General features: G+C 40.4%; 1 protein-coding gene across 2 annotated transcripts; it reads left to right on the forward strand.

Annotated features, from left to right (window-relative positions):
• Positions 1-86: 86 nt before the first annotated feature.
• On the forward strand, positions 87-12,358 carry TFB2M (transcription factor B2, mitochondrial). 2 transcript variants are annotated; one of them, XM_075043151.1, is made up of 8 exons: positions 87-435; positions 1,433-1,521; positions 2,092-2,245; positions 2,649-2,797; positions 4,394-4,483; positions 7,069-7,131; positions 8,448-8,599; positions 11,679-12,358. In XM_075043151.1, exons 1-8 carry the CDS (start codon positions 105-107, stop codon positions 11,692-11,694), a joined length of 1,044 nt encoding a protein of 347 aa, XP_074899252.1. In that variant the 5' UTR covers positions 87-104; the 3' UTR covers positions 11,695-12,358. The 2 variants fall into 2 exon arrangements, with proteins under 2 accessions (XP_074899252.1, XP_074899251.1); XM_075043150.1 differs by having other exon boundaries at positions 10,037-12,234.
• The last annotated feature ends 362 nt before the right edge of the window (positions 12,359-12,720 follow it).

Here is a 12,720-nt window from a genome sequence, read left to right on the forward strand (position 1 = left end):
GCTAGAGAGGCCGGGGAAAGGCGGAAGTGACGCTCCCGTTGCCGCGGCGATCGCGCGCCCGGTGCTGTCTAGCGCGGGTCGGTGGCGGCGGCGGCGCTGCGGTGATGCTGGCAGGCCGGGCCCCGCCGGGCGCTGCGGCCTGCCGCCGTCTCCTGGCGGCGGCTCTGGCGGCGGGGCTGCGGCCGCTGCTGTGCGGGCTGCGGCCGTGCTGGGCGACGGCGAGGCGGGCGGCGGGGCAGTGGCCGAGCCCGGGCCTGCGGGTGCCGGAGGCGGCGGAGGCGGAACGGCTGGTGCAGCAGGCGCAGCAGCTGCAGCGGATCAGAGCTCCGCTCCGCCGCTTCATCGCCTGCCCGCAGTTAGCGCGCACTGTGCAGCGTTGCCTGCAGGGTGGAGCCGGTCCCGGCCCCCGGCCCGTCCTGCTCGAGTGCGCGCCCGGTAAGCTGCCCCGAGGCTCCGACCGTCCTCCCTCCACCCGCCTTTCCGCTGCCCTCCGGCGGTGGGCCTCTCTGGGGCTGAGCCGTCCCCGGGGCCGCCGGGACGCGGCGCTGCTCGGCGTGCCCCAGTGACCTTGCGGGGTCAGCGTCAGCTGCCGCCCTCGCCACCGGCGGTATCGGGCCCCAGACCCTGCTCTTCGGGGGCCGCGGAGAGGTGGTGGTGCTGAGGGAGGGGGACGGGGCCCTTCCTCGCCCGGGATTTCGGCCGGGGGTGTCGGCTCCCTTCCGCGGCGGCGCTGCCCGGGCCCTCCGGGACGGGATCCGTGCTGGGGGGCTGCGCCGGACGCCGCCCTAGAGTCCTCCTGGGCGGGCGTTGGCGGCCGGCAAGTCCGTGTGGGTGCCGCGGCACTGCGGTGTGCCTGGGGCGGGTGGCGAGGGGGGTCCGTTTACACAGAGCTTTGCGGGGAATGAGCGAGTGCTCAGCCTGGAGACTTGAGTCGCTGGTGTTAAAACTTTGCTATAGAGGTAGTAAAGATGTAAATTTCTGTCCCGGTAATATTCTTGGTTTTGTAGGTGAACTTTATCTCTTGTCAGCAAATGCATGCCTAAGACTGTGGGCCCTCTGCAGTTACTTAATATTTTTTTACATTTCTGCAGAGGGTATTTTACCCGTAGAGATCATACGGGTAAGGTTTCAAGGTAGATTTCAGCTGGTAGAGGAAATAGCAGTAGAAATATTTGAAACACTATATCTAATGTTCCTCCCTATCTGACTGTAATGCTGTGCTTAGTGTAATTCACTGAGCAATCTCAGACAGGCTGCATGTAAATCTTTTTTCTAACTCTTGTTTTGAAGTGTGTTTAAACAAACACAAGTTATCTCCTGTTGAACGTGGTATGTCCCAAGTGTTGTGTTGGTAAAATCACTAAAGGAAATAACTTAGAAAAAAAGTGCTTTTTAAATTTTTTTTTTTTTTTTTTTCATTTTCCCCCTTCAGGTCCTGGAATCTTGACCCGAACTCTGCTCAATGCAGGTGTTAGAGTGGTAGCTCTGGAAAGCAACTCAGCTTTTCTTCCAAACTTACAGGTACACTTTTGATTTGGTAGCACATTTCTAAAACTTAAAGGGGAAAAAAATAAATTAACTTACAATTGTTTAATAACTATTGGATCAAAAAGGAATTAGCTAATGATCGTTACTCGTAACATCTGAAATAACACTTAATAATAGTACGTATTGTTTGGTTTTACATTGCGTGTTCAGCAGTAGAGGTTTGGAACCAAAGACTCTCACCTGACTTAAAATGTGTATAAAAGGCATTCTGTCTGTGTATATGAAGAATTCCAGTTGCAAATCATTAAATGCAGTGGTTTGCTTAGTTGAGTATAGCTTTTTTTGCAAAACATTGCAGAACATATTACTAATTTAAGAATGTGTTTTAAAGCTCCAGTTGAATAGCACAAAAATGTCAAAATGTCCTGCACAATGAAGGAAGCTATTCTTTTTATCAGCTGTAAGAAGCAGCTCTGAGATTTGACTCTTGTTAACTGGGTAACAATTTTAGGTAGTGCTTGAACATTTTTTTGTTTGGGTTGGGTGTTTTGCAAGACAGGTTACTGCATGCAGATTTCTTCAGCTGAAACTAATTTTATTCAGTCCCTAGAGAATAGCCTGGATGGACAATTAAAGGTAATTTATGGTGACTTCTTCAGACTGGATCCTTTGGTGACTGGAACAGTGAAACCACCTGCTGTGTGTTCTGACAAACTTTTTGAAACCATGGGTGTAGCAGCAGTTCCTTGGAGGGCAGGTATGTATATATGATCAAACATGTTACAAATACATTTGAAGGGTGCATAGGCAGTTTGGCAAAAATCTTTGGGATTTGCTTGAGGTGTATATTCTATTTAATATATATGCTGGATTAATGGATGCCATTTCCTACATTTCAGCTTTATCTAGGTTCTTGATAGGTTTAAAAAACCCTTGTGGAAATATGAAATCTCAGGTATTTGCTTGCCTTTAATAAAGGTTTAGTCTAACGCAAACTGGGCTAAGCTTTGACTAAAGCTTGAATTGTATTAGATTATTGAACAACATGAGCTGACAGAGTTTCTTTTCCCAGTTGTTTGTAGTTTAGACATTAGCATTAATGAGATTGTCTAGTACATACTGCAAAATTTTAAAGATACTTTTACACACTATTGAAACAGATGTACCTCTGAAAATTTTTGGGATCTTACCACAAAGAAAGGAAAGGAACACACTTTGGAGGCTTCTTTTTGCCCTGTATGAATGCAGTTCCATATACAGATATGGAAGAGTAGAACTCAACATCTTTATAAGTGAAAAAGAGTACAAGGTATGTGTAAGAGGTTTTACAGGTAGTAAAGAATAAGTAGTGCTTCACAGAACACAATAACATTTATATTGTATAGTTAATGTTTTTGCTAGTGAATTTCTTTTTTCTGGCAGAATTTTTAAGTCTTGTCTGTTTCCTACTTGTTCTCTTTATGCAGTAGTAGCACTGTCGAGAAACGTTCTGTTGTCACATAACCACAAATCTTACAAATGTGAAGACTGGTCCTTGAGAAGGATATGCAGCAGCAGACTAGCTGCTTTCCATTGTAACTTGTGAGGTGCTTAAAATTCTGTAACGTGCTTTTGCAACAAAATTGCTTACTAGTTGCAGGTAATAGACAATGAAGACTGAATTCAAAATGCCTTGTGAAGAGGATTGAGAGTTACTAAATACCATACTCAGGTGCATTGTCCTCTTGATCCACTTTTGTACGCAGTACTGAAAAAAACTGAGGCAAAATATGAGTGATTTACACACCTTTTTATTAAGGTTCTGTACACTAAGGTGCAGAACAGCTTTCTGGGTTATGCGTTCCTAATTTACGCTGTCCCAAACCTCTAGAACTGTACTTATAGTTCAAGTGTACCCCTTCTTTCTGCGAAACTGTGAGGTTCATACAGAGCCACAAACCTTTAATTACTTGAAGTAAGCAAAGACTTCCAGGTGTGCTTACACAACCTGTGTTGTGTCTAACACCCTACTGAAAAAAATTTAAAAGTCTTAAGTATATTCTTCTGTGAAATGACAGGTCGGCCCCCACTGAAATATCCACTTAAATGGTATGTTTTTAATGGCCAGATTTTTGAGTAAATAGTGGGCAGCCTATTCATTTAATGCAGTCACTGTTTTTCTTCACCAAGTTTTCTGGTTTTATTGTGAACCCTGTTAAATGAGAGTTGTATACCTAAGTAAAAGCAATTGGAACCTTCTTTTAGTGGGCACTGTTGGTTCCTTTTTGGTTTCGGGGTTGGTTTTTTTTTTTTTTTTGGTCATATGACAAGGCTCTCTAAATCTATTATGAGAAGTTAAATCTTCCTGCTACTCTTTACTACTACTTGCCCTGTTTGAGAAAAAACAGAAGTTTTCCTTTTTTTCTTGCCCTGAGAGTTGTCCGATCTGTAACATTGATCAGGATGATGACTGCACAAGCTGTTTAATGTTCAGTGAGGTCACCTGATATTTTGCTTACTCTGCCTGTGTGTCTTACTGGGAATATTATCTTATCAATGTGACCTAATAACTTTTCCCATGTTATGGTTTTTATACAAAATATGATCTGTTTCTTTTCTGTGTGAAACTTCCCTGCCTTAAAAAGGACTAGAAAGTATAAGCTGGAAATTCCTGCACAGTTCAGTTATCCAAATAACTGCTGCAAAGAAATACTTAGACTGCCATAATGTCTTCTAATCATGTGTTCTGACAAGATGTACTAAAATAGCACAAAGTATGTATTTGAGGCCTAATGTAACTTCACCTTGGAATTTTAGACTTAACTATGAATTTCTTACCACTCCTTATATATATAAGGATTTTGCTTAGATAAAGAAGCAGTCTTAGTTTTGCAACAAAAATGCTCTTTCTTTGCCATTTTGTTAGGTATTAACAGCAAAGCCTGGGGAAGTGAGGGCTTACCAAGCGCTTACTATACTTTGGCAAGTAGGATGTGAAATTCAGCTATTGCACATGGTAAGTTTTTTTGTACCAGCTGACATAGTCTAATGCTATGCACATGTTTTTAGAAAGGGTTTATAGTGTTTCACTATCGTAAACTAATTGAAAGCTAATTTGACATTTGAATTAGTTGGAGACCTATTGAAAACTTCTGGATGTAAAAACCTGAAACAGTCATGTTTTGTGTAAAACTTTCACTTAATCAGCATCATTATTAACTATGATGTCAGTATTTTCATTACAAGCCACTGTACTCAAAAACATTTATTCTCAGAAGCTGGTAGATATGAAAGAGATGTTTGTGCAACAGGTAAGTCTTTTCCATCTTGCTAAGGGTTGTGTGAGGCTAGAAGGCTGCTCTTCCAATCTGTCATAGTCTGCTCTTTGTTATGTCCTCTGCATTTTGCAATCATGTATGCTTTTGACTACCTGAGCTGTGTTCAGTAGAATTTTTTTTTTTTTTTTTAAGTCTTGGTGCCTTTACGTTCCAAGCAGGCCTGCTTCTCCTGCTAGTCAATAACTATCCTACCTTGTCAAACATGCTATGGTTTACTTCTTGAAAGTTTTTTTTTATGTTGCCCCCCCCACCTCCACATGAGCACATGGCCATGAACTTTCACTTACTTCATGCTTTTTAGATTTATCTTTGTGCTCTGTTTTTCAAGTAACCTACTTTCATAGTTTAAATGTTTCCCTAATCTAAAATTAAAAGTTTCTCTATCTATTGTCTTCCAAATACCTTATGCCATGAGGTATATATTAAGGTAAATATTAAGGAGTTGAAGAATAAGATGATACTTGTTGAAGATGGTCATCCAACTAATAGAGATGAAAAAAAAGCAGAGGCATTCAATGCCTTTTTTGCCTCAGTCTTTAATAATACTGATAGACCTTGGGCTGCCCGGTCCCCTGAGTCAGAAGAACATGAGTGTGGGAACAGTGACTTTCCATTTGGGGACACTGAAATTGTAAGGGACCAGCTGTATCGGCTGAATGTTCACAAGTCCATGGGGCCTGATGGGATTCATCCCAGAGTACTGACGGAGCTAGCGGATGTTATGGCAGGACCCCCCTCGATCACCTACCAAAGGTCTTGGGAGTCTGGGGAGGTCCCTGCTGGCTGGAAGCTAGCCAATGTTATCCCAATCTACAAGAAGGGTTTGAGGGAAGACCCAGGGAACTACAGACCTGTTAGTCTAACCTCAGTACCTGGAAAAATTATGGAGAAGATTATACTGGGTACTACTGAAAGGCATTTAAAGGCTAATGCAATCATCAGACACAGTCAAGATGGGTTCACAAAGGGAAAGTCCTGCTTAACTAATTTGATATCCTTCTATGGTAAGATCACCTGCCTACTGGATAAAGAGAAGGTGGTAGATATAGTTTTTCTGGATTTTAGTAAGGCTTCTGATACTGTCCGTTACAGCATCCTTCTGGACAAGCTGTCCAACTGCAGGATGAGAGGGTTCATGGTGTGCTGGGTGGAGAACTGGCTGAACAGCAGGGCTCGAAGGGCTGTAGTGAATGGGGCTACACCTGGCTCTTGACTGGTCACCAACGGTGTTCCTCAGGGTTCAATTCTAGGGCCGTTCCTGTTCAATATATTTATCAACCATCTGGATGCAGGAGTTGAATGCACCATTAGCAAGTTTGCTGATGATACCAAACTGGGAGGTGCTGTTGATTCTCTTGAGGAACAAGATGCCTTGCAGAGGGATCTAGATAGATTGGAGCATTGGGCAATGACTAATGGGATGAAATTTAACAAGTCTAAATACTGGATTCTGCACCTAGGATGGAGTAATGCTGGGCACAAGTATAAATTGGGAGAGGAGTGGCTGGCAAGCAGCCCTGCAGAAAGGAGTATGGGGGACTGGTTGACAGCAGGCTCAATAGGAGTCAGCAGTGTGCCCTGGCAGCCAGGGGGGCAAACCACATCCTGGGCGGGGCATCAAACACAGTACAACCAGCTGGTCAAAAGAGGTAGTCATCCTGCTGTGTTCAGCATTGGTGCAGCCTCACCTTGAATACCGTGTGCAGTTCTGGGCCCCACAATTTAAGAAGGATGTAAAGGTCCTTGAATGCATCCAGAGGAGGGCAACAAAGCTGGTGAAAGGGCTGGAAGGAATGTCTTATGAGGAGCGGCTGAAGACTTTGGGCTTGTCTAATTTGGAGAAAAGGAGGCTGAGGGGCAACCTCATTGCTCTCTACAGCTTCCTGAGGAAGGGAAGTGGAGAGGGAGGTGCTGATGTCTTCTTTCTGGTATCCAGTGACAGGACGTGTGGGAGTGGTTCAAAGCTGCGCCAGGGGAGGCTTAGACTGGACATTAGGAAGCATTTCTTTACCAAGAGGGTGGTCAAACACTGAACAGGCTTCCTAGAGAGGTGGTCAGTGCCCCAAGCCTGACAGTGTTTAAGAGGCATTTGGACAATGCCATTGATAACATGCTTTAACTTTTGGTCAGCCCTGAATTGGTCAGGCAGTTGGACTAGATGATCATTGTAGGTCCCTTCCAACTGAAATGTTCTGTTCCATTCTGTTCTATTTTATTCTATTCTATCACTTTAATTCTGTAATGTATTTGCTCCCTCCCATAGGAACCTTGGTCATCATTTGTAACTAATTTGAAAAATGGGGGACGGGCAGTACCAAAAAGCACGGTAAGATCATTGTGTGCACTTTTCTCCTTTTGGAGATGCAGCTAAACCACTTTTAATTAAAGGTTAAAATAACTTCATAACAGCATTTACACATGTATTTTTTAAGAAGTGTTCTTCTGATTAAAATTTAGAGGCAGCATGTAGATGCATCAGAAGTGGGGTGAAGAATTGCTGTTAGCTTAGAAACTGAAAAAAACTAGTATCTTTATTGTCTATGATGGAAAAAATGTAGTGAATAAACAGCATAAAGGGATATGAACAGGTAAAGTCTTTTTCAAAAGAAGTTACTGACAGGGTCACATCTACCTGCTTGAACAATACAAGTGTTACCACAATTAATAGCACAATCAGTACACTGCTTATTTTGATTACAGTGGTCATTCACTTGTCCAGTGTAGATTCCATGTGCTAGCTAGTTGCTGAAAAGTGCGAGTCTCAAAACCTTAAATTTGAGAAGTGGAAAAATACCTTGTATAAAGTTCTTTACTTTTCTCTTTTAGAGAAGTAATGATGTTCCTTTGTATAATATATTTCTATTTAATACCAATAATATAAAAGCATGTTTACTTAATATTTGGTTTTACCTTCCTCAGGAAACTGCTACAGTAGTATATTGAGTGTTGTTTGAGATGTTACTGCACAATAAATGACTATAAGTGAGTCTAAGTGACTGGGTGTGCCTTACACACGTAGGTGTGTTGCTGTAAAGCCATGTAGAGAGGCATGTCAGGTGGATTATGTAAGATGTATTGTGACAGCCTTAGGAGAAGTACAGATGTGAGATCCATTGGATGATATATCCATTGCTGCCGATACAGAAGCACATTCATTTCAGTTAAAAGATTCCACTCCCTCCCAATTTCATAAAATCCTCAAGTTGCAGTATTGTCTTAGTGTTACACTCAAGTAATTCCATCTTTATATACAAAAGGCAGGTAGTTGAAATGATCTGATCTGATACCTTGCATAGTATAGGAATACTATAGGCCATATAATCTCTTGAGAACTCACATCAAGCCTGTATTGTCTATTTCAACTAAGAAAGTTCAGTCTTAAAAACTAAAAATAAACCCAAAGTGATAGTATGTCTGTTGTGTTTTCTATTTCCTTTCCTTTTTGAGGGGCGGGGGAGGTAAAGCATCTTCATTATAGAACAGAATTTTAATGCCTCAGCTTCCAATGAAGTCATCTTGTTAAGACTTCTAAAACTCTTTAAGAAATGTTACTGGTGGCACAGATGAAATGCTTTCTCTTAGCTAAAGACAGACACTGTCTTAAAAATGACTTCTCAGTGACTTGTTTTGTTTTTCTTGCAGTGGCTGCCAAATGACCATTTATGTTTGGTACGACTGACTCCTCAGCAAAATCTATTTACAGGAGGCTTGAAGCCCACAAATTCATCTACCTTTATTTTCATGGTGAAACAGTGTCTTGCTAGACCGAAGTCTAGACTTACTGATAGATTAAAGTAAGAAAGAAAGAATTACAGTTTTTATACTTCAGAGAAATATAGGAGAATATTAAAATATGTTCTCAAAGCAGTATTTATGTGCAGCTGAAATACAGCTGCCTTTTTTTTTTTTTTAATAAATAAATTATCTACATGTAGAATAGATGATTTCATTTTTGCAACCCACAATACAACATTTTGGGGACTGTTCCTGGCCTGTATTCACAGATGATAAAAACTTGAGGTTTGACAGGAAGGTTGACAAGTATTTAGAATGTAGATGTGCAGTAATTGTCTGTACCTCCCATGGAGATGATGTCATGTATCTACAAGAAGTTTTCATTCACTTTACAGACATAATAAAAAAGTCACCAAGAGTTTTGCAGGTATAGAAATGAAAAGCTGAAAAAGAGTTTCAGTTTATAACAGACATCAAAGTAACACTAATGAAAACAGCTGAAGGTTATCAAAGGTGGAGTGGGGATGTCCTCAAGTGGCTTTCTGTTATCTAATTAAAAAATTAGGCTTTAGACTTATGTGCCAATTATGAAACTCTCTTTAATTCTTTTTGGTATTACATTGGAGCTATTCACTTTGCTTTATTATCAGTAGACTTCCATTTCCCATAAATAGGAAATGTCTGCAGTCTGGAAGGCATTGACTTCAACTTCTTAATGAAAATAATTAAGATCTTTCTCATTTGCTGGTAGTAGTTTATAGAATTTAATTTCCAGGAAGAAAAAAAAAAGCTAATAATTTCCAGTAACTCATTTAGCGAAGACAAGTACAAAGAGCCTTAATGGTTTTCTTTCTTAAATCTCAGTGGTGGTACCTAATCTCCCCTCGATCCTTCAGTCAGGAAGTGGAGCTAACCTTGAACGCTTCTAATGTGCATCTTCTGTGTATTTATACACCCTTTTGTTGTCTGGGAAATAGTTAATGTAAATGCACATTTTTAAAAGGTCTAGCTTTCATAGCAATGATGTAGATGGGGAGACAGTGGATACATCTGTTTATATATAGAAGAAAATACCTGGGAGGTATAAGCCATACTAACTCATGCTATGCTGAATCATCCTCTTGAAGACGACCTTGGCTTTAATTTCCCAGGCATTGAAGAATAACCCGTTTGTATGCTGTAATGCCTGTTACTGACTTACGCAGTTGGGGCAGAGGAAGGAGGGAGGGCACCCACCCTCTAATGAGGAGGCTTATGTGGTTTGGTATTGTCTATGTCTGTTGGGGGCTTTATTTGGTATTTATATGTCTTATTAGCAGAGGTTTCTTCCTGTTTGCAGTATGGATTGAAAATAACTTGTGGTGTAGGAAGATGTTAACTTCTAGAAGCTAAAAAGGGTGAAATGGACCTTCAGATACTGTTTCTTGCTCTTTAGTTTTTCACAGAAAGAAATGCTCCCATGAATTTATTTTTTTTTGTGTGTGTGTTTGTTTCAGTTCATGGAGCTTGGACAATGGTGGCAAATTACTGAGAGAGCTAGAAATTCCAGACAGTGCTGAAACACGTAGCTTATACCCAGAAGACTATAGGCGTCTTTTCGAGGCCTTGCAGAACTCTAATATGTTTACTGAAACCTGGTTCCATGATGAAGTCTTGGACAGTATAAGGAACATAAACTTATAAATCTAAAGCTGCTGTCTTTTGGAAGATCACCTTTGCTTCTGGAAGATTACTTTGATAAGAAATGATTTAAATAAAATCGGAGATACTGCTTAGTGAGATGATTTCCTGTCCAAACAGGAAAATAAATTTAGCAAGTAACAAGACCCCTTCTACACAGGATGAAAGTAACGGATTCACAGTTAATTGGTCACAGTCTTATCTAGAATGGACAAACTTGCATCTTTTCCAGGAGCATATTAGTGACCTGCTGCTTTTGGATGTACCACTTAAATGGAACTTTTTGTTACACTGCTGTATATTTACAATATTTGAAAAAAAAATAACAGACTGAATATGGTTATTTGTGTGGTTTGTATTTTAGTGCTCAGTGATTTGAATGCCCTTTCACAGATTCCCAGAATACATAGGTCTTTACAACCACTGAATCTGTTATATTTTCTCCTGACTTAAAAACCTTGCATTCTAAAGTCAACATAATATTAATAAATCAATAGCAGTAGGTTAATAGAAGACAAGGTAATGAGAGTTGGGTTTTTTTCACTAAAGATTGTTACATCTCTGGAGAAAAAAGTCGTAAATTCTTTCTTTTGAAAATTAGAAAAGAACACTGGGCAGCCTGTTCTAGTTTATAATACATGAACACCTATATGCGTATAGCCTTTATCTTATTTTGGGTCTAAAAATAAAGTCACCAGAACATGCAGTGCTATATAAACAATCTGGGGGGTGATGGTGGGGAATAATCTTACCTGCAACCTTTATCAATATGTATTGTTTAATGTGTATTATATGTACAAAATAACTTACTTCACAACCATATACTATTAAAATTTTCTTTTTAGCCATAGTACTCCATAATGCAACCTCTTCCTAGTTTCTCTTCCTGTCTTACCATGTAACTGTTCTCTTGTTGTCTGCTAGTGCTGGCAGGCTGTACTGATTTGACGTTCTATGCTATCCCCTCTGGGAAGAGCTATGGCCAAAACCATGCTTTTTTTAGCAGAGCACAAGTTAATAAAATACCTTTTTGGTAAAGGCTGAGCTATTTTCAGGCTTTGGAAAACAGCAGTGACCGAAACAATGCAAACACAGAATTGTGTATCTTAAGCATAGTGTGAGGTATAGATGTGACAAACATTCATCTCTGTCTTCTTCCTGCAGGTCTGGCTGCAGAAAAAAAGCTGACTTCAAGCAGCCTCAGTTCACTCTGCTAGCTAAGCTGCAGTTATCTGTTTAAGCTGCTGATAAGACTTCGTAAAGTTATGATGAAACTACTGGAAAGGCTGAGGTTTAATTTGCAGTCCATCTCAGAGCATTACTGGTGTTCTGGTGTAGGTTGTGAAGATTTGAGGCTTGCTTTCTGTTTACATCCCTTACTGTTTCAGATAATTTGCATTATAGATTGACCATGAATGGCAAACTTGCATTAACAGAAGCAATTTCACTTTTTTTCAGTCTCAGTAGATGGTAACGGTCTTACCTATTGGTCTACAAGAATGCAGTGTTTCCTGGGCTGATCGCTCCCCACCACCACTACCACCTTGAATCAAATACCTTGCTCTTGTTGCATCAAGATGTCTTATATCAACATACCAGGAGAAGTATTCAATGCATAAAATATAAGACCACCACTATCTATATTTTAACTGTGTTGCTGATAACATTTCAAACATGAACTGAAAAAAAAGAAAATTATGTGCTTTGAATTTTTTTTTATGCTGTTGGAAGACAGCATTTGCTGAGCCAATGCAGAGACTCCCAAGGTAACAGCAGGAGTCTGTAAGTGGAAGGAATGTTTTGTAACTGGGGACTTGAAATGAGGGGATTTAATGCTAACCAGAACTCTGCCATTAAGTCTAAGCAATATGTTTAGCCCTGATCACAAATGTGAAATGAAGAGAACAATGGCTGTCATTGTAAAAAATGGTTTTGGTATTGATGGAAGAGATGGAAAAAAAAGTGAAAATTACTGATGCACGTGAATAAATAGGAGGGAGTGAAATTGAAATAAGTCTATGGATTTGATTAATTGATGCTATCCACTCAGTACTTCCTGCTGTTGCAGGTTTACAGCTTCTGTAGGATAATGTTGAATGCAAACTTTCACTGAAATTTTAAATTGTATATAAAGGCTTCTCATGCATTTTTGTTATGATTTTTCACCAACCCTGTACTACTTGTGTTCCTTTCCTTTGCATATCTGCCTTTGCCATATCCCTCGATATGTTGATGGAAAATGGAGCCAACATCTCTTCACTTATTTTTGATTCATGTAAAAGCAAAGACAGAACTTGCAACTAGGAAAGCAGTATATAAATTTAGGTTAATATTTACAGTTTAATAACCCTCAAAAATGCTATTCAAAGATGAAACAAAACTGCAAATTCACTCAAAATTTAAAATGCTAGACCTTCTCAGAAGATCTTCATGCTAACTTTGAGACCAAAAGATTTACAGGAACTACTTTTCTATCATGGTGGGATAACAAAGTTTCCTA

The sequence above is a fragment of the Buteo buteo genome, chromosome 12, assembly GCF_964188355.1.
Source record: "Buteo buteo chromosome 12, bButBut1.hap1.1, whole genome shotgun sequence".
Classification (NCBI taxonomy): domain Eukaryota; kingdom Metazoa; phylum Chordata; class Aves; order Accipitriformes; family Accipitridae; genus Buteo; species Buteo buteo.